The sequence below is a fragment of the Chelonus insularis genome, unplaced genomic scaffold, assembly GCF_013357705.1.
Source record: "Chelonus insularis isolate UGA/USDA-ARS -01 unplaced genomic scaffold, ASM1335770v1 contig_3_pilon, whole genome shotgun sequence".
Lineage (NCBI taxonomy): Eukaryota > Metazoa > Arthropoda > Insecta > Hymenoptera > Braconidae > Chelonus > Chelonus insularis.
Window position 1 is genome coordinate 2,467,883 of NW_023276556.1, and position 20,252 is coordinate 2,488,134.

Sequence of the window (20,252 nt, forward strand, 5' to 3'; positions counted from 1 at the left end):
ATCATTCACAAAAATATATTCGTAGCGCGCAGACGTTCATTTTTAGTAATCCCGATTTTAAGTTATAATTCTTCACTAATTTTAACGACAAATATGGAAGTGATTAATAAAATTTTGGTACATGTGTTCATATTTAACACGAAAATAATCGAAACATCAATTTCACTAATAGAAAATTTACGTATTGGCGTTCGATAGTTGAAAAAAAAATTCTTTTGAACACTGAATCAACACGAAGCAAGAACTTCAATGCGCGATGATAAGGTGCAATTGAAGAACTCCAAAACGCTCGTTGTAGCGAGGGTGTGAGTAGATATTTTATATTTTTTATACTCGTAGGAAGGTCATGATTAATATGCGAAACGCATGATCACCACGTGGTCGCCATGTTGATTTTTTTAACTAACTTTTTAGGTTACATATTTTTGTGAATACTTTTTTATTTAGATAAAAGTATAAACTAATGTTAAATACTTAATATATATATTATCGAAATGCTATTAAGTTTAATATCATTATTTTTCATAAAACCATTTAGAATATTTGTTGATTGTTGAAAGAAACGTGGATTACATAATGAAAATTTCTTTTGAAAAATTTTGTATTCATTGTTAATCATTAATAGAATAAGAATATTGTTATTTATATACTAAATTAAACTTTATAAATTTTCAACATGTTATTTTTTAATAATTTTTTTCTAAATAATTTAGTCTTAAAAATGTGAAAAAATTGTTCATGAAAAAAGTGTCAGTTAAAAACTTTTTAACTACAAAATTAGCAAGAATTTTTAATAATTTATGTTAGTGATTTTGATTTTCAGATACATTTAATTCATCGTATTTCAATAAAATAATGATGAATACTTAATTCTTTCTTGTTATTGAGAAGAAAATCAATAAATAAACAAATGCATAATAAAATTCTCGAAGAAAAAAAGTGCAAGTCAAAATAATCTCTAATTTCAAGTATTATTTTTAGTCATAGTTTATTGATATTCAATGATCATCTATGTAAATATGATTTTTATTTACATATCGGCAAATAAATGCCACATTGATCCTTTTCACTGTTAATAGAATTTCCCCGGGTTGCAATTAATGAAAATAAAATTGCTGATTTGATTGCAAGTAGCGGATATACAGTTTTACGTCAGCATTAAAAGTCTACCAATAAGGAGCTTGATTCGTAGCTGCGTTGCCAAATTTTTATCGAGCATCAGCCAATCAAATAATTCGCAGGTTGACTGAAGAGCCATCTTTCAATGGCTTCCGGAAATAATGGAGGTAGGCAAGCAGCCGCCTGGTTGCGGTGGCTCGTGAAATTTTGTCGGGAACCGTCGCCATGTTTAGAAGTGTGCCGCACGTCCTTGAGCAAGTCCGAATAAAATGTTCCGTAAAATATTAGATATATCTCATGCACTGAACATTACGTGAGGTACCTATTTATTTATTTACATTTGCTGATAGCAGTTGTGCAGTTTATTTACGTGGATGCCGTGTCTACATCCCAGAATTTTGTGATTACATTATGGTAAGTCTGACTGAAAATCGAGTCAACGCCAATATGGCTGCTTCTAAATTTCCTTTGTATTGTGAGGCGAGGCAAGGCTTGCCCGGAGATACTTTATAACAAATAATATATTATTAACAAACAACAACTATTTTAACCAGTGGTTTTAAGCAATTATCAAGAAAAAAATATCAAATTAATCAATCATTAAATTCTTCAGGTATTTTTTTTTATAATAAATATACTAGCAACTTCGCTATCAGACGCTCTCAGATTCCACACTTGGTTGTGTCTCATTCGTTATGTTCTCTTGCTATCTAGAATGACATTATAATTTAAGTAGTTTGAATTAATCTTTGAATTTTGTACAATTTTTCATGATATCAAACATGATTATCTTTTTTATTTATATCCTATAATTTCTATTTTAATCTTTAACGATTGTCTTTACTCAGAATTTTGATTTCGGCGCTATTTCGATTAATCAATTGAACGAAGTATTCCGAGACCTCCCGGACGCATTATGTACACTGTCTTACTAGCTATTAGGTTATAAAAATACAATAAAGTGTTTATTTACTTATTTTATTTTATTTTAATTACATTATATATTTATTATATAATAAAATACAGATTAAAAAATTGCACATCAATGTCAATCTACTAATATTACAGTTTTTAATTAAAGTTGTGTTTACATTTGCGAAAACTAGACAAACTCATAAACGTTGAAGCATATTGATATTAAACACATTATTATTATTAAATATATTCTCAAATAAGTGGACAATTAATATATATTAATTGATGTTGAATATTCATGATACAATACTTGATATTGGATATTGGTGGCAATTAAGTGTTATTATACGTCGGTTTTATATCACTTGTTAATTCTAAGACAATTTGATTTCAGTGTCATGTGTAATGAGTGATAAGCAGGGCGTGCCAACTTTGCCGCCCCTTTCCGGGGGTGGAAATAACAATGGGGGAAGTAGCACTAATGCTGGAACTCAGCAAACAGTCAACTTGCAGCAAGTTTTGGCAAGCCAAGGACTTAATGTTCTTACTACAGGAGGTGGCCAGCAGTTTGTCATTACTTCTCAGGTTTCTGGTCTTACACAGGTTATTATTTTTGATCATTTATTCTTAACAATCTTCGATAGTTACATGTGCTGTTATCATTGTGATTAATCAGTAAATAATTGATGATCAAAGATCAATTATTAAGTGACTGAATCATCATATTCTAGGTCATACCGAGTGGTACGACAACTAATGCTGGCCTCCAACAAGTCACAAGGATTGTTAACATCGGAAATATATCAACAGCAAGTGGTTCATCCTTAACTTCGCCTAGTCGTCCAACTACGACAAAAGTTGTGCTAGCAACATCTCCGAAGCTTGTGAGAACAAATCTAGGAAACATGTTTCTTGCGCCAACTTCTCAATCAGGTTCATCGCCTCCTGTCAAGAAACTCAAGCTTTCGGAAGCTGTAGAAAAGTCAACGATACTTGATGATAATTCAGGATATCGACGGCGAATTATGGAACACAAGATTAAGAGAATGCGAGCAATTAGAGAAAAGTATATCGAAAATGTATCTGAACTTTTTTTTCTCAATGCTGGTGGCAATATGATGGATTATCAAGCTTGGAAAAAGAGGCCACCGACTGGGCCTTACCTTCAATTTCTAAACCAACATCGATTAGATCCAGATGATGAGAATGAAGATTTAACCTCACCATTGCCAACAATTACTGAAATTCCTACAACGCTTTCTGCCTCTACAACTTCTAGTACAACTCAATCAACACAAAATATTGAAGTGAAAATTGCAGGGGTAGGTGTTACTCCTGTTGCCGTTTCTACCACTTTGCCTGCAGCTGTTGCTCAACTTAGTCAACAAGGTATATTATTTTTAAGAATTAACGTACGATTATAATTAAATCCTCTAATAACCAGTATCCAAATTTTTATTCAACTAAACAAGCACTAATCCTTACGTACTGTTGTTTAATCAAATATTGGCGATAAATATTAAAAAAAATATTGTGCACCAACTGAATTGATTTGCGCAGTAGGACAGGTCCCAGGTAGGCCTCAAGGCGGCCGACATGGCATGGTATTTGCCATCCGAGCAGCTATTCAATCTCCAACAGTGACTGTTCACCCTTCACCCACTTCTACTATAGCACCCACGTTCATTATAGGTGATTACTAGTAGGACAACCATTCGATGTTTCTATCTGATTTTCTTCACTGATTTGATGTTTGTCCTGGCATGATCGTTATTCCGTTAATTATTTCATATTATTTTTTATGATGAAGCCATGATGTAGAATTTTATTTCATTCTTATTGAAAAATTGTTTTAAACCCACGATAAAACCACTAATTCAGTTCAATTTAAACTGATTTGGTCAAAATTTGGTGGGTATAGTGATACCGAGCATGTGTAAGGTCTTGAGGGAATTCCGCCCACAGGATCTAAGGGATAATCTCGTTACAATTATAAAACTTAATTTTCTTTTTTAGGTTATAATAATTTTATTAAGTTAATTTTTTAAAATTGGCATTTTTTTTTTAATTTTGTTTTATTTATCCTTTCATTTTCATGATAATCATAGGTGGAACGCCTATAGTTCCAGAGTCCCCGAAACCATTGGTGACTGTATCAACAACTTCATCAGCGTCGAATAAACAAGCCTTGGCTTCGACTTCTTTAAAAACATCATTAACTTCTACGTCCACGCAATCTGCATCTTCCTCTCAACCCGTGGTTAAACTCGTTAAACTGCCGCCTACGAATTCTCCGTCGTCATGTGATACTCAAAATAATCAGGAGCAAATCGTAGAAAAAGCGAAACAGGTGCTTTATATATTCATTTATTTATTTATTTCTTTTTTTTTCATTTTATATTTTTATTGATGTTATTTATAACACATTTTGGTTTGGATTTGTTTGAAAACAGGAAGCTTACGTCATGCAAAGAATTAGTGAATTGCAACGTGATGGACTTTGGTCTGAAAAACGATTACCTAAGGTACAAGAACCTGGAAGAACTAAAGCACATTGGGACTATTTACTTGAAGAAATGGTATGGCTAGCAGCTGATTTTGCTCAAGAACGAAAGTGGAAAAAGGCCGCTGCAAAAAAGTGTGCAAGAATGGTGCAAAAACATTTCCAAGAGAAGGCTATCCAAGCCCAAAAAGCAGAAAAACTTCAAGAACTTCGGTTGAAAAAAATTGCTGGATTTATTGCTAAAGAGATTAAAACATTTTGGGCTAATGTTGAAAAAGTAAATATTTTTGTTATATTCATAATTAATTACATTTACCCCACATACTTAAGCCGGCAATTTTAATATTCAATTATTAAATTTGTGTGCTCATTGTGGGAACATTAACATCTAAACGAAATCATTATCTGTTTTTTGTTATAAAACAGCTAAATAAGATTTTAGATACATTACTAAAAGTTCAACAATTGTAATTATAATGATCTTTTTTTTTATTCAGCTTGTAGAGTTTAAACAACAAACAAGACTGGAAGAGAAGAGAAAAAAGGCATTAGATCAACACTTAAACTTTATTGTTGGACAGACTGAAAAATACTCCACGTGGCTAACAGAAGGACTTAATAAAACTGATGGTTCTCAAAGTGTTCCTGCCTCCATAAATAGTTCTCGTCTTTCATCACCTGTACCAACTCAAAAACAGCATTCAGATGGTAAAGAAATAAAAAAAAAACAATATAATCATAATAACAATATTAATATTAAAAATTATTCTAATTCCCAAATATTCTAATTTCAGATGAATTCGAACCAAATCAAAGTTCAGAAGATGATGAAGAAACAATAGCGAAAGCTGAAGAAGAAATGAAATCCACAACAAATCACAAAGAAGAGGTTGAGTTACTAAAAAAAGAGTCAGAAATTCCATTGGAAGATCTTTTAAAAGAACTGCCACCAAATTATCTTGAAGAGAGAGATAAAAGTTTGTCTCCATGTCCGGAAGACAATGATGGAGATGAAGAAGAAGAGGAAGAAGAAGAAAATAATATTGAAGGTGACGCTGAATTTACTGTGGCTTCAGATGAATCCACAGATGATGAAGATACGATTCGAGAACAAGAAGAGAAAGAAAAAAATGCAGACCATCAAAAAGAACTGGATGATCTCAAGGCTGAAAATGAAATGTCTATTGATGAACTGATGGCTAAATATGGAAACATGCCGGAGGCATCAATGGATGTAGATGAGGAGAGTGATAGAGGTATGCAAAATATTTTATAAATCATAAATTTCAATTGAATATCATTGATAATTAATCACTTTCCTATGAAGAAAAAATACCATTATTGAAAGGAAGAGATTCATTCAACTCAACCTTATCATATGAAATAAATGAGGCATTTGTCTGAGGGTTTATCGATTAAATATATAATTAAATTCAATGATTACTTTCTTATAGAATGTTTAATATTATTTTTGTTGCAATAATTTATTATTTTTACTTTAGAGTCTGGAAAAGAATCCGAGAAAGAAGATGAGGAAGAAGTAGAAGAAAAATCTGAAAGTGAAAGTGAAAGTGAAGATGAAACGAAAGATGATGAAGAAGAATCACAATCCGCGAGTGATGGTGAAACGAGTGTAGGTTTAAAATCTCTTTTAGAAGATTTGGGCGATAAATCTCCGAATAAAAATGTCAATGAGTCACATGTGGAGGCACATAATGAGATGGACGATGTTGCTGCATTAGCTGAAAGCATTCAACCAAAAGGAAATACGCTTTTAACTACAAGTGTAAGTTGATCGAAATGTTTTATTCAAATTATATTTCACCTTCTATCCAAAGTGATTAGCATTTATTTTTGCTTATCACCATTTCCGGAAGGTAGATTAAATTGATATAACCCCATGCAATACATTTTCTTCATAAAATATATTGCGCCATATATTCAAACAATTTTTTTATTTCATTTAATTCCATTTATAACATATGTTAATTCTAATTCATAGGTTGTCACAAAAATTCCCTTTCTTCTTAAACATAATCTCCGTGAATACCAGCATATTGGTCTTGATTGGCTGGTAACGATGTACGATAGAAAATTAAATGGGATTTTAGCTGATGAGATGGGTCTCGGTAAAACAATACAAACAATTGCGCTCTTAGCTCATCTTGCTTGTGAAAAAGGAAATTGGGGACCTCACTTAATCATCGTTCCTACATCTGTAATGCTCAATTGGGAGATGGAATGTAAAAAATGGTGCCCAGGTTTCAAGATTCTTACTTATTACGGAACTCAGAAAGAAAGAAAACAAAAGAGAACCGGTTGGACGAAGCCTAACGCATTTCACATTTGTATCACGTCATATAAACTTGTAATTCAAGATCACCAGAGTTTTCGTCGGAAGAAGTGGAAGTATTTGATTCTTGATGAAGCGCAGAATATAAAAAATTTTAAATCTCAACGGTGGCAATTACTGTTAAACTTTCAAACGCAACGGTAATATTTTAAACGATTAGTTATAATTCATTTGTTATTCAAATTATTCATTCATTGTTTTTTTTTTGGCTTATAGGCGTTTATTATTAACTGGAACTCCCCTTCAAAATAACTTAATGGAACTCTGGTCATTGATGCATTTTTTAATGCCAAATGTTTTTCAATCTCATCGTGAGTTCAAAGAATGGTTTAGTAATCCTGTTACTGGAATGATTGAAGGAAATAGCGAATACAACGAAAATATTATTCGCCGTTTACATAAGGTTTGTTTTTGTATAACTTCCAAAGTATTAATAACACTGATTATTCTCGCTGCCGACAGCTTACAAGATTATGATAGTCTTGTCGGTTTTTTTTTAAAACAGCGAGAGAGTAAAATCTCTATTAAAACTCGTGTAGTGAATAAATATTCTATTTCCTATGCGAATCCTGTCTGGAGATACATATTTTTTTTTATTAAAATGTGTTATTTATTTTGTTTAAAATTAATTTATTTTTTAATAATATTAATTAAAATTTTTTTGTATAGGTTTTGCGTCCATTTCTTCTACGAAGGTTAAAAACAGAAGTAGAAAAACAATTACCAAAGAAATATGAGCATGTACATATGTGCCGATTGTCAAAACGACAAAGATTTTTATATGATGATTTCATGTCACGAGCAAAAACAAAAGAGACTTTAGCTAGTGGTAATTTATTAAGCGTCATCAATGTATTGATGCAGTTAAGAAAGGTCTGTAATCATCCAAATCTATTTGAAGTCAGACCTACTGTATCACCATTTCAAATGGAAGGCATTGAGTTTATTACTGCGTCATTAGTCTGGAGTGCTCTTGATTACGATCCTTTCAAACACGTTGATCTATCATTTTTAAACCTGAATCTAGCAGATTTAGAAGGAAGTTTGACAGCATTTACCGCTCATAGGGTTCGACGTTTAAAAACTCCACGAAAATTAATTGAAGAAATTGATAGTCGACCACCTTCACCTCCTCGTTGTCCGTCTGGAAAAATAAAAATTAATGTCAGATTATCAAACCAAGCTAAAGCACCGCCAGTTGTTTCTCCAGCTCAATCATCAAAACTTAAAAATCTTACCGGAATGATGCCTCCACCTAGAAGTAGTACATCATCCTTTGTAAAGCCATTAAATAATCAAGCTACTGGAACGGGTGTAACACTAAGGGTAGCAGGAGGACAACAACTTCAAGGACTTTCAGTTCAACTTGTACAACACCAGGGAAACGTTAAAGGTATGTTTTATATATTTTTTTTCCTGTGCATCATCGATCCGTGGTTGTGTTTCGTATACAACTGCCTTTGCAGTGGTGCTAGAGCAATTTTTTCTCGAACCAGCTTGTACATGATCGTATATCACGTACATTCCAGAATCGAGTGAACAATACCTTTGGTTCTATTTCATATTTTTATGTATAAAGAAACTAAAACTATAATTTATCAGAATAAAAAGCTAATTAAAATAATTATTTATTAAAAAGATTTATTTATTTAATAATATTTTTTCATAAATTGCATTAATTTATACTGTTACAGCCATTCCAGTAGGCACAATCACGCACAATTCTCAGACAACAACTGCAATAACACCTACAACGACTACCGTAACTCCACAAAAGATAACCGTTAGTAATGCAGCCAGTATCAGAGATGGTCTTCAACGAATAACCACACAAACAGTCACAGTGAAGCAAGGTGATTCGGTTCAGAGAATTTCTGTTCCCGGATTTGCTCAGTTGGTTCAGACATCGACTGGTAGACATATTCTCCTTACGTCTAATCAACAGACTACCAATGCCGGTAAGACTAGCTTAGAATATTTCTGTTAAATGTAAATCTTTTCAAAATTTGAAAAACATTATTCTAAATGATATTTCTCCATTTGTATAGTTTCTTTTCCTATGATGACTCCGAGTGGTCAAAGACTGACAGTACTTTCTCCAAAATTCACCCCAGTAAATAAAGTCGTTGGAAATGTAGTGACAACAGCAGCTACTACTGTTAGTGGAAGACCTGTAATGAGAGTGCCTCCACTTAGTGTCAGCACCGTAACAACTCCTGGAATCATTTCACCGCAACAGCCATTGCGTTGTGGTATAGTTACCAGAGGTGGTACTCATCAAAAATCAGAAATTGTAAAACGTACGCGGAAAGAAAGTCCGAAGGTAGACAGTTATTTAGCACAATTAGAAGAGGATCGTCGACAAAGAAGACAAGCAAAGCTGCAAACATTAGTAAATATTAATGAAAGAAGATGCGCTGCTTGTCCGCTTTATGGAGAGGATCTTTTTACCGCATTAAGGATTGAAAAGCCAGCTTCAGGATGTCAGTGGCATGGCGGTTGGCTTCATTGTTCAAATTCGAAGCAAACTGCACGAACTCGTAAACAATATTTTTCTCGAACAGAAGCTCTTGCCCAAGCAATTAAGTCTACGGAACAGATTGTTGAGGAACTTAAAGAAATATTTGATCGTTTTGTTGTTTTCGTACCGCCAGTTCGAGCGCCAGTCCCACGTTTCCATGTATCTCATCCACCTCCTCATAAATTATGGAGCCATCAGAGACTTCAAATGGTTCTTCAATGTAAACTAGCACCAAAGTATGCAATCTTCCATCCTGTTAGCAGTGCAATGTTGACACAGTTTCCTGATCCACGTCTTATTCAATATGATTGTGGAAAACTTCAATCCCTTGATCGGTTATTAAGAAAATTGAAGAGTGGAAATCATCGTGTACTTATTTTCACCCAAATGACGAGAATGTTAGATGTTCTCGAAGCATTCCTAAATTACCATGGACATATTTATTTAAGATTAGATGGTACAACGCGAGTTGATCAACGACAAATTCTTATGGAAAGGTTCAACAATGATAAAAGAATTTTCTGTTTTATTTTGTCTACGAGATCTGGTGGTGTAGGTGTTAATCTTACTGGTGCTGATACTGTCATCTTTTATGACAGTGATTGGAATCCAACAATGGACGCTCAAGCGCAAGATCGTTGCCACAGGATAGGACAGACACGAGACGTTCATATTTACCGACTCGTTAGTGAAAAGACTGTCGAAGAAAATATTCTTAAAAAAGCTAATCAAAAGCGATTGCTGGGCGATCTTGCAATTGAAGGTGGAAATTTCACGACTGCATATTTCAAGAGTTCAACAATTCAAGATCTGTTTAATATTGATCAGACTGAGAATGATGCATCAGCACGAATGGCTGAAGTTATAGAACAAAACAAAGAGCGCGAAAAATCATTACAAAAAGAATTATCCAATTTACCAGTGCCAATATCTGAAGACAAGGCTGCAATAGGTGCTCTGGAAAGTGCATTAGCTGCAGCTGAAGAAGATCTTGATGTTCAGGCTGCAAAAACTGCTAAAGCAGAAGCTGTTGCTGATCTTGCTGAGTTTGATGAAAATATTCCCTTGGATGATGCTGATCGTGAAGATTCACAGATTAGCAAAGCTGAGCAGGAAGTTCAAAATTTAGTTTCACAGGTAAAATATCAATTTTTTATCACCTTCTATTATTCCTTTTTGACTTTTAGTAAAATATAAAACAGTAAAAATAGAAAAAAATATATATTACAAATTTCAAAATTTTTAATTGTTGGAATTTATTTTCATTTTGTTAATCATTACTTTTTTGCATTGGTTTAGTTAACTCCTGTAGAACGGTATGCAATGAAGTTCGTCGAAGAATCTGAAGGAGCATTTTCTGCTGCTCAATTGGCTGCAGCAGAGCGTGAATTAGAACAGCAGAAAAAAGAATGGGAGTTGGATCGACTTCGTGCATTACGAGAGGAAGAAGAGCGACGAATGCGGATGGCCGATGATGATGAGAAGCCGTTGACGTTTAGCCGTGAGGACGCTCAGAATCAGGTTAACAATACTAGTAATTCTAAACGAGTAGGTAATAAGAAAAGACAGGTTGCTCCAAGTAGACGGAGTTCGCGTAGACGCAGTAGTAGAAGTGCTAGGGAATCTTCTGATAGTGAAACTGAAACTTCGACTGAGTCGGAATCAGAATCACAAGAAGATTTAGATGTTAGTAATGATGAACAATCGAGTCATACAGAAAGTCAAAGTCAAGGGGAAGATGAAGAAGAAGAGGTAGCTGATAGTCACAATGAATCATCAATAAGACAAAGAAAATTCGTTAAACGTCGTCCAGGTCGGCCGGGTCGACAAGTTCGTGTACCGAAAACTAAACTTAGGAAAAATCATCTTGATTTAAACAGTCCAAGAACGAGGTCTAGAGGGGATGTGAAAATAAATCTTTGGACTCTTGATGTTAGTCCAATACTTCCTGTTGTAAAACGTAATTTTAAACATTTACATTGGAGAAAACGAAAACGGGAAAGTCAGTTAGTAGAATCGAATCATTTTAAAACAGAAAAAAAGAAATCAGAAATGCATGATGAAGAAAAGTGTCAAGAAAAATTAATTGATGACGATAATTCTCCATCTGATAATGAAGAGGCTAATAAAATGGCTGAAGATGATGGTAATACTGAAGTAACAAATTCCGATAATTTAGCTGAAAATATGTCAGAAATTAATTCTGTTGACGCAGTTTCTTTGAGTGATGAAAGTGACGAGCCAGAAAGATACGTCACTTATTCACCACAAATTAAATTACATCCTTGTGATTCTCCTACGTTTGATGCTTCGAAAGCTCTTAGAATAGAAAAATCTGAAAATAAGAATGAAAATCAAATAGAATCGATTCCTAAACGTACTAGAGGTCGTCGTGGACATCATACAAAGAAAATAATGTCTTTGGATGAACAAGAAAAGTATGAAAATGAGGCTCCAATTCATATCACCCGTTCTATGCACAAATATAATAAATCAACGAATAATCATAGCGAAGATACAGAGAATCTTGATGTTAACGTTGGGTCCCCAAATAATAAATTAATTTCAATATCACCCACGAATGTTAATGAATCTGTATTTGATGTTGAATATTGTATTGTGGGAAGTAAGTCTGAGGGTAGAGAGAAATCCGGAAATAATTCTGCCGATGATTCAGCGGAGACCAATGTAGAACGTAAAGTTGAACCAATTATTTTAAGGACAACAAGAACTCGATCATACCCGAAAATAACAATATCAACTCGAAATCGTACTTCCAAACTAGTTTATAAATCTCAAGAGGAAGAAGAAACCAACACGGCTAATTCAAGTGAAGAAAAAGAAAAGACTCAAGAAGAAGTAATAAAAAATGATGAAGAAAAAGTTGATCAAGGAGTAAAAAAAGAAGAAAGAGAATTAATGAAAGAAGAATGCAAGTGCATTGTTTTACTAGAAAAATCTCGAGTAGGCGATGAGATGATAAACAATCAAGATTTAAATTCAAAAGAAAATTCAGATGTTAAACAAAGTAAATATTCTTCAATAAAAGATCATGAAGAGAATGAAAATTCATCAAGTTCTGTTACAAATCAACCTATAAAATTACATTTAGATCTTAAAAAGTTGTCTTCAACTGATGTTTCATCTCCGAGAATTTTAACTCGCTTGGCTAAAGCGAATTCACCATTCATGGAATTAATTCCAGTGTGTACAGACATTGAATCAAGAAAGCAAGCTCGTAGAATGAGTGTAGACGGTAAAAGACTAAGAAAAACAAGTGGATTTCAATCTGAAGATAATTGTGAGTCTCAAGAAAGTGAAACAGAAATGCAAAGTACAAAAAACACTGAAGAGACATCAAAAGTAAAAAAAACAATACGTTCTACAAGTCCATCGGCTGTCGGAAGTGTGAATGTAACAAAATCTACAATAAAAATTAATCAATTAAATGAAGCATCGTCATCACGAGTGACAAGATCATCAGCTGGAATAAATTATGAACCTACAATTATTCTTTCAAAATCATCATCATCATCATCAACTGAAAGACCTTCGACTCGGTCAAAAGGTACTTTAGATAATGGATTTCTTTTACCAACTCAGATAAATCGTAAAATTAAATCCTGTTCTTCTCCCAAATCACCAGATATTAAAAAATCTACTGATAATATTGTAAATACTTTTCCTAGTAGTCAAAAAAGACGACCAGACACTCCAATGCCTAAGAAATTACGAGTTACTAGATCTGGAATAGAATCTAATTTAAATTCAAGTATTCAAAAGCATAAAAGTAGATCATCAATAACTCTAGAAAATGATGTTAACAGTCGAAGTAGATCTTCTTCACCAGTTCCAATTGAAAATTCAACGAAAAGAGATATTTCTGATACTGATTCCAATGGGAATGCTGTTGGATCGGAAAATTATTCACATAGAAATGATAAAGAAACAGTATCACCATCAAATGTAGAAATAAGTAGTGAAAAGCCTCAAAGAACTGCTAAAGTTGTTGCTATTCTTACTCTAGATACTCATTCGCGAATTAATCATAATAAATCGGCAAGTACAACTATTAATACAAAGAAAATTGATGAACTTCCAAAAAAAGATGGAACTTTCGAACAAACTTATGAAGAGTCTCAAGGAAAAACAAGATCACGAAGTAATTCAAAGTCCACAACTTCGGGTAGAATTTCATCCCCTACTGATTCGATTATAACAGTTGATTTAGATAGTGAGTCAGAGAATGATGTTGATTCATCACAAAAGAAATTAAGAAAAGGCTCTAAACGTTCACAAAGATTATTAAAGTCTCATTTAAGACATAAAACCAGTGAAGTACAGTTAGAACACTCTGTAGATGAAGATGATGATATACAATTAGGGCCTAAAAAGTCAAAGTTTAATTCCTCGGAAAAATATAACAATCGACAAGTATCTTGAGTTAAGAGTTTTCATTTTTAAATTTTAAATTAATTAAATTTAATAACGTTATTGTTATCTTATTAAAAATACAATTATTTTCATATTTCGTTTTCTTTTATAATTTTAATCCTTTAATTATATTATTCAAAATTATATCAATCTAATCTATAATGTGAATCTTGTAAATAGTCTTTAAAAGTAATGATAAATCAATTCCGTACTCAGTACAGCATTGTACTGGCTTTGTTTTTAGACTTAGAATAATAGCGTCTTTTTTTGCTTCGACGCAATGTTGTATAAAAATAATTAAAAGTTAACAAATGGAGCAAATAATGTGACGAAAACAAGGTGAAAAATATCAAGCAGATATGCATAAATATAATTTATATTTCGTGATATAAGCGAGACTCATGACTGTATTATATTAGATTAAATTTTTGAACGGAAATAACTAAGAATACGTAAGCAGTCGTATCTATATTATATTAACATTAGGTTTTTTTAAAAGAGGTATGACCACATTTGATTTTTTTTTCTTTTTTTTTTTAATTCATTAAATGAAAAATAGTGATTGTAAGGAGGATGTTAAATTTTAAATTTTCATTTTTTATAACATGCAATACATTAGCTTAAATATTTAATTATTTCTTCGTTCTTTCACGACTCAACTTACATTTCATATAGAAACGAATTATTAAAGTGACGTACTTTTTTTTTGTCTTAGTATATAAATTAAAATAATTTAAGGATAGTATGATGAGAGATTAATGCATATTGAATGTTATAATGTATTACAATGAATTATGCTGTGTGCCTGTATTTTGTATGATCGAATGTGTCGACGAAGGAAATAAACGAAATATTCCTTGCTACAAAAAATGTGTTTTCTTATTTCTTGGTGTGTTTCCAAGTACGTTCAATCAAAGGTTCAGTTCCGTTTTGGTGTCAAAAAGTCAAAAAATTATTTTGAAAAAAATTCGAAAGATTTATGGCTCAGTGTGCTTGTTTATGTTTGGAGGTCATTGACACGATGATATCTCATGTCAGTTTGGTGTGGCAAGGCCGTCTAGACCGCACAATTATTATCAACCGAAAAATCACTTTGATTTTTTGTTTTTAAATAATAATAATCAAGCAAAATTCAATTTATTTATCGTAATAAAAAAATTTTCCCTGTCAATTAAAATGGCACCAAAACACTGCCTTTGCCATTCCAAACTTGGAGACTGCCAGGATAATAAGCAGGCACATTAATGAGCGTGAAGAATTTTTCTTCGATTACCTGAATGTAGCGAGTACCAGAACGATTTGAAACTTTGACTGAATAATCATTCCTAACCAATTGTCTAAAAAAAAAAAAAAAAACAATGGGAATTTTTTTTTTTTTTGAAAATTATTAGTTTAATAACTGGAGACTGTATTAAGGTGAGTTTTCTTCAAGTTCTGGTGACTTCGCTGCAATCAATATCGATCAACCACTTCGTAACGGCATTTGGATTGTCAGAAAATTTTTTTTGTTCAAATATTCTTACACCAATTCTTTTTGTTTCACTCAATTCTAGGTGTGGTTGTCAGAAAATACAATGGAAGAAATGCCGGTCAGTATTATTTATTTATAAAAACCCTCTAATTAAATAAGTATATTAATAAATAAATAAATTAATAATAATTTAATTTACAGATGTGGTGTCCTCCAACTCCTCCAACATCAGATAATGATGTTTATGTTGATTATTCTCTCGGTTTTCTATATGAAAATACTTTGATGACTGAAAACCAATTGCCTCCTCCTTATGTGAAGAAAGAATTGAAGCGAAATCGAACTGACACTCCCTCAACTGACCGAGATGGTCGACGTCCCGCAAAGATTCGTCACAAAGAAGAGTCTGTTTTTGCACCGCGATCTTTATTCGACCGACCAACACCAGCGTTATTGAAAATGCGTCGTGACATGAAGTTACATAAACATCGTGGAATTATACGGCCACCAGTTCCAATGCCAGGAGTCAAACCAACTATGACAAAGGTTTCTGTTGAACAGGATCATGTTCTTGATTGGATGGTTCATGAAGATTGGGCTTTGTTACAAGCAATTCAAGTTTATCAAGGATTACCATTGAATCTCATGATTTTATCTCCTGGCCACACGCCAAATTGGGATTTAGTTGCTGACATTGTTAACAATACATCCAGAATCTACAGATCACCGAAGCAATGTCGAGCTCGTTATGAAACTGTAATTATTCCAAGAGAAGAGGGTAAACTTTTATATGATTCTACTCCAAAGAAGCAAAAAAAACAGAAGGGAGTTTATAAATTGCCGCAAGTTGCTGAGGTAAGAACTTTTTTAAATAAATTTTTATTTTTTTTAAATCATTCTTTCTTTCTATGATTTTATTCTGTTATACGTTTTTTTTAAATTATATAAATTGCAATTTATATGTTTTAATAATTTATTATTATTTGGTTATTTTATTTTATTATTATTCTTTTAAATAAAAATAGCAACACAGTAAATCGAATCGACCGATGCGTACATGTCAACTTTACAACCAGGATAAAAACAACTCTTTTACAATAATGTGCTGTCAACGGTTCGACACCATAAAATCGGTTTCAAATAAGCGTACACCAACTGTAAAACCGTTATTAGTCAATCCATTGATGAAAAATCCGAAACACGCCGCAGTACTAGCAGAATGTGGAATCCAGTATGATAGTCCTTTATCACCGATTGATGTGGCGACGCGTCGAGCAGAAAGAATTGCAAAAGAGAAACAAAAAAATGTGGCCAATACTGTAAGTTTAATTGGAAATTTATGTTATTTGGTAAAAACAAAAATCAAAACTAATTCATATAAAAATTAATCTTTTTTATTAGGTATTGACACAGGAGCAACAAGCGGCAGCAGCAAGACTTATACAACAGCAACAACAAGCTCAGCAGCAAGTAGCTCAGTTACAACAACAGCAACAACAGCAGCAACAAACTCAACAGCAAGTCCAACAACCGCAATCTCAACAAGTTCAAGCTCAACCAATTCAAATCAATCAGTCTTCCCAACAACAACAAATCACTCAGCAAGCTGTAATTAATACAACAACGGCTCAATCAAGCCAAATAGTTGGATTAGTAACTACAGCAACTAGTTCTGCTGTAAAAACAACAGCAACAAATACAATGGCTACTAGTGCAGCGGCTGTGGCAACTACTTTAAAAGCCCGTCAAGCTACGTTGGCAATGCAAGACGTCAGGCCTAATTCTACGGTTGTCAGTGTTAGCAATCTCCAAGCTACTCAACGAATAGCTACAAGTGGTCTTGTCGCTGGTGTTCAAAGTCCTACAGTTTCAACTCAAAAAGGTGTTGTTAATGTAACAATGGCTACAGCATCTGGAACAAAAACTTTGACACCAGCTCAACTTCAGTATTATCGCCAACAACAAGCTTTATTACGTCAACAACAAATTAAAGCTCTTCAAGCGCAAGCTGCCAGCGGACAAAAAGTATCTGTTGCTGTTTCTGGTTCAGGACAGCAAAGAGCGACTTTAATGAAGCAAGGAGTTGTTGCTAGTGCTGTTGCTCAGGGAAATGTAGCGGGAAAATCAATTTCTCGAGTTGTATCTGAATCGGAGATGGCCGCAATGATTAAGAGACAAGCAGCTCTTCAACAACAAGCAAAAACTGTGGCTCAAGTTCAGGTTCCAGCTCAGACTGGATTAACTCCAGCTCAAATTTTTGCTCAAGCTGGTTTACAAGTTCAGCAAGCTGGTACTTCAGCTAGTGGAACTCCTGTTGCTACGCTTGTAAAAACTGGAGCAATGGTTGGAGTACGAGCTGCTACATCACAACAAATCAGACAGCTTGCGTTACATCCTCAGATACTGACGCAACGGAAATTACCCGGCCAGAAGGTGACACAGCTGGCTCAAATGGCGGGTAAAGGAGGAGTACAGACGCAGTTGATTGTTCAACAAAAGTCTCTTCCTACTACAATGACGGTTCAACAAATTCAACAAGTTATGAAACATGTTCAGCCATCAACAATGCAACAATTTACTCATGTAAGTATTAATTCATTAAAATAAAGAGATAATATAAAAAAAGATTATACTTTTAGGACTATTTTTAATTATTTGATCGAAAAAATTATTATTGCTAAAAGTTTATTAATCATAAATGATATATCAATATATAATAGCATAAAATAAAGATCAGTTAGTTATAGAATTCTTCTTTTTACTAAATATAAAAAGGATAATTAAATGAGTAAATATTTTCAATTATTAAAAATCTATTTTTTTTAATTGAGCAGGTATCTTCAGGAGCTGGTGTAACACCATCTGGTCAAGTAGTTCTAGCAAAATCACCGCTACAAACACGAATGATACCTGTACCAGTAGCATCAGCAGGTTTAAAACAAACTATTCAAGTAGTAACTGCTAGTAGTGCGCAATTGAGACAAGCAACACCACCCCAGGGTAAACCAATCGTCACCACAGCAAGAGCAAGCCCTGGACCAAGTCAAGTGAGACTTCAAACTGTCGCTCATCAAATGCATCAACAATCTATGCAACAGCAACCACCTAACCAACCGCAAGATACGATGCAAAAATAATTTGTGATGTTTTATTTACCTGAGATTCTTAAACTGTCAATATAATAATTATTATAAAGAAATCAGAATTGTCTGATTGGTTGATGAAAAATTTTAACATTCCACAATCACGTTTATTTATCTCAACTTAACGTGAAAAAATGCAATATCGTAGATTTAATGCGCATAAAAACATTGTAACGAAAGAATGTGATTATTAATTTTTTTATTTAATTTCAATTTCTGTATTTTTTAATACCAACAAATTACAAAAAACAATCATTAGTTTACAAACATTTGACATATAATAATACTTTAAGAGTGTAGACTTGTATGTATTATGTCATCATTTAAGAGAGACAGTTCTACAAAAATTTTTACACCTTTTTTTCCTAAAAAACGCTTTAACACGAATGGAAGTTTTATTTGAAAAGAATGAGTTGTGATCTCGTATTATTCGAGGCTATAGAATAATTTTATTAGGCTTTATAACAAGATTACGCTTGAAATAATTTTTGTATGTGTTAAAATGTATTAATCGACGTACGTTTGCTTTCGAATGATTACTATTTCATTAAAAATCAAGCGAGAGAGCAACACGTACAAAAGTATACGGGATTAATAAGTTACTACGATTTAAGTTAAATAACAAACTAAGAGAAGAGAAGCGGAAAAAATGATAAAGTTCTGTATATCGATAGACTAAAGTACCATAGACTATGGCTCGAGATTTATTTCGGTACAGTCATGTCACTGTCAACATGTTTAATATTGTAAACGATATCTATGTATTATATCCTTGTATAATAGACAAATAAATCCTTCAATTCAATGATACCTTTTTTTTTAATAAATGAATTGATTAACTGTTATGATTAAATATGTATTTTCCTTAGACGTTTTTTTAACTTCGTTATTTAATAAAAAAAATATAATTTGCAGATGAAGAAAATAAATTAGAAAAAAATTACATCAACTTCTAAATGAGACAATGAATTTTCCCTATAAGTAATTGAACGTAGAAATAGGAAAACCAATGAACCTATAATTGCAATTCATTGGAATCGTATGAAATAGCGATAATTCCCATTCATAAAATTCAAGCTGTTTATATGAGAAGGAAATATTTTTATCTTGGTATAATTCCTGCAAATCATTAATGAAGAGTAAGCTACGTCATAGACCTTACCGCAATGATTAATTAAAATTACAAAATAAACAATTTTATTCAATTTTATGCAATAATCTTTTTTGCTGTTGAATGGCATGTAATTATATCCGTGATTAAGATATGCGTATTGAGGTTTTCAAATAAAAACCAAATTTATCGATATGATCACTATGTGCATTAAAAGTGATATAAGATGTAAGATAAAACTCGTTTACTTCTATAGTTATCGCAATGATATAATTTTACCAGTCATTATAAATTAGAATTATTATTTCATATGCAGAAAAATCTGTTTTGTTAGAATTGAATAATAAATAGTACTTAAAAAATGCAATAAATTTTTAATTATTAGAATTTATAATATTACTATTCAGCCTCAGTATTCTTTGTATATTTTAAATTTAAAAATAAAATAAAATACAATTTTATTTCACAAATAATTTAGATATTTTTAAATTTTCTAATGTGTTTATAAGAAAATTCAATTTAATAAATAAACTAAAGTTCATTCAATTAAAGAAAATACAACAAGTATTAAAACATAAGTTTAAAAAATATAATAATATAATAATAATTTATAATTGTTTATTTCTATGTAAATAAATAATTAGAGATAAAATAACTTATATTCATTTAATACTGAAAGTAT

At 32.4% G+C, this 20,252-nt stretch overlaps 1 protein-coding gene across 7 annotated transcripts; it reads left to right on the plus strand.

Annotated features, from left to right (window-relative positions):
- The first annotated feature begins 149 nt into the window (after positions 1–149).
- Positions 150–19,269, plus strand: dom (domino). 7 transcript variants are annotated; one of them, XM_035086165.1, is made up of 20 exons: positions 1,294–1,533; positions 2,429–2,637; positions 2,766–3,423; positions 3,595–3,726; positions 4,158–4,384; positions 4,488–4,814; positions 5,035–5,245; positions 5,332–5,793; positions 6,040–6,323; positions 6,540–7,030; positions 7,107–7,293; positions 7,560–8,283; positions 8,585–8,848; positions 8,939–10,548; positions 10,711–10,932; positions 15,399–15,434; positions 15,518–16,171; positions 16,342–16,635; positions 16,718–17,899; positions 18,151–19,269. In XM_035086165.1, the coding sequence occupies exons 2-20, from the start codon at positions 2,440–2,442 to the stop codon at positions 18,451–18,453; spliced, it is 8,466 nt and encodes a 2,821-aa protein (XP_034942056.1). In that variant the 5' UTR covers positions 1,294–1,533; positions 2,429–2,439; the 3' UTR covers positions 18,454–19,269. The 7 variants fall into 7 exon arrangements, with proteins under 7 accessions (XP_034942052.1, XP_034942051.1, XP_034942056.1 ...); XM_035086167.1 differs by lacking the exons at positions 1,294–1,533; positions 3,595–3,726 and having other exon boundaries at positions 2,440–2,637; positions 4,143–4,384; XM_035086161.1 differs by lacking the exons at positions 1,294–1,533; positions 15,399–15,434; positions 15,518–16,171; ... (1 more) ...; positions 16,718–17,899; positions 18,151–19,269 and adding an exon at positions 150–305 and having other exon boundaries at positions 10,711–14,715.
- The last annotated feature ends 983 nt before the right edge of the window (positions 19,270–20,252 follow it).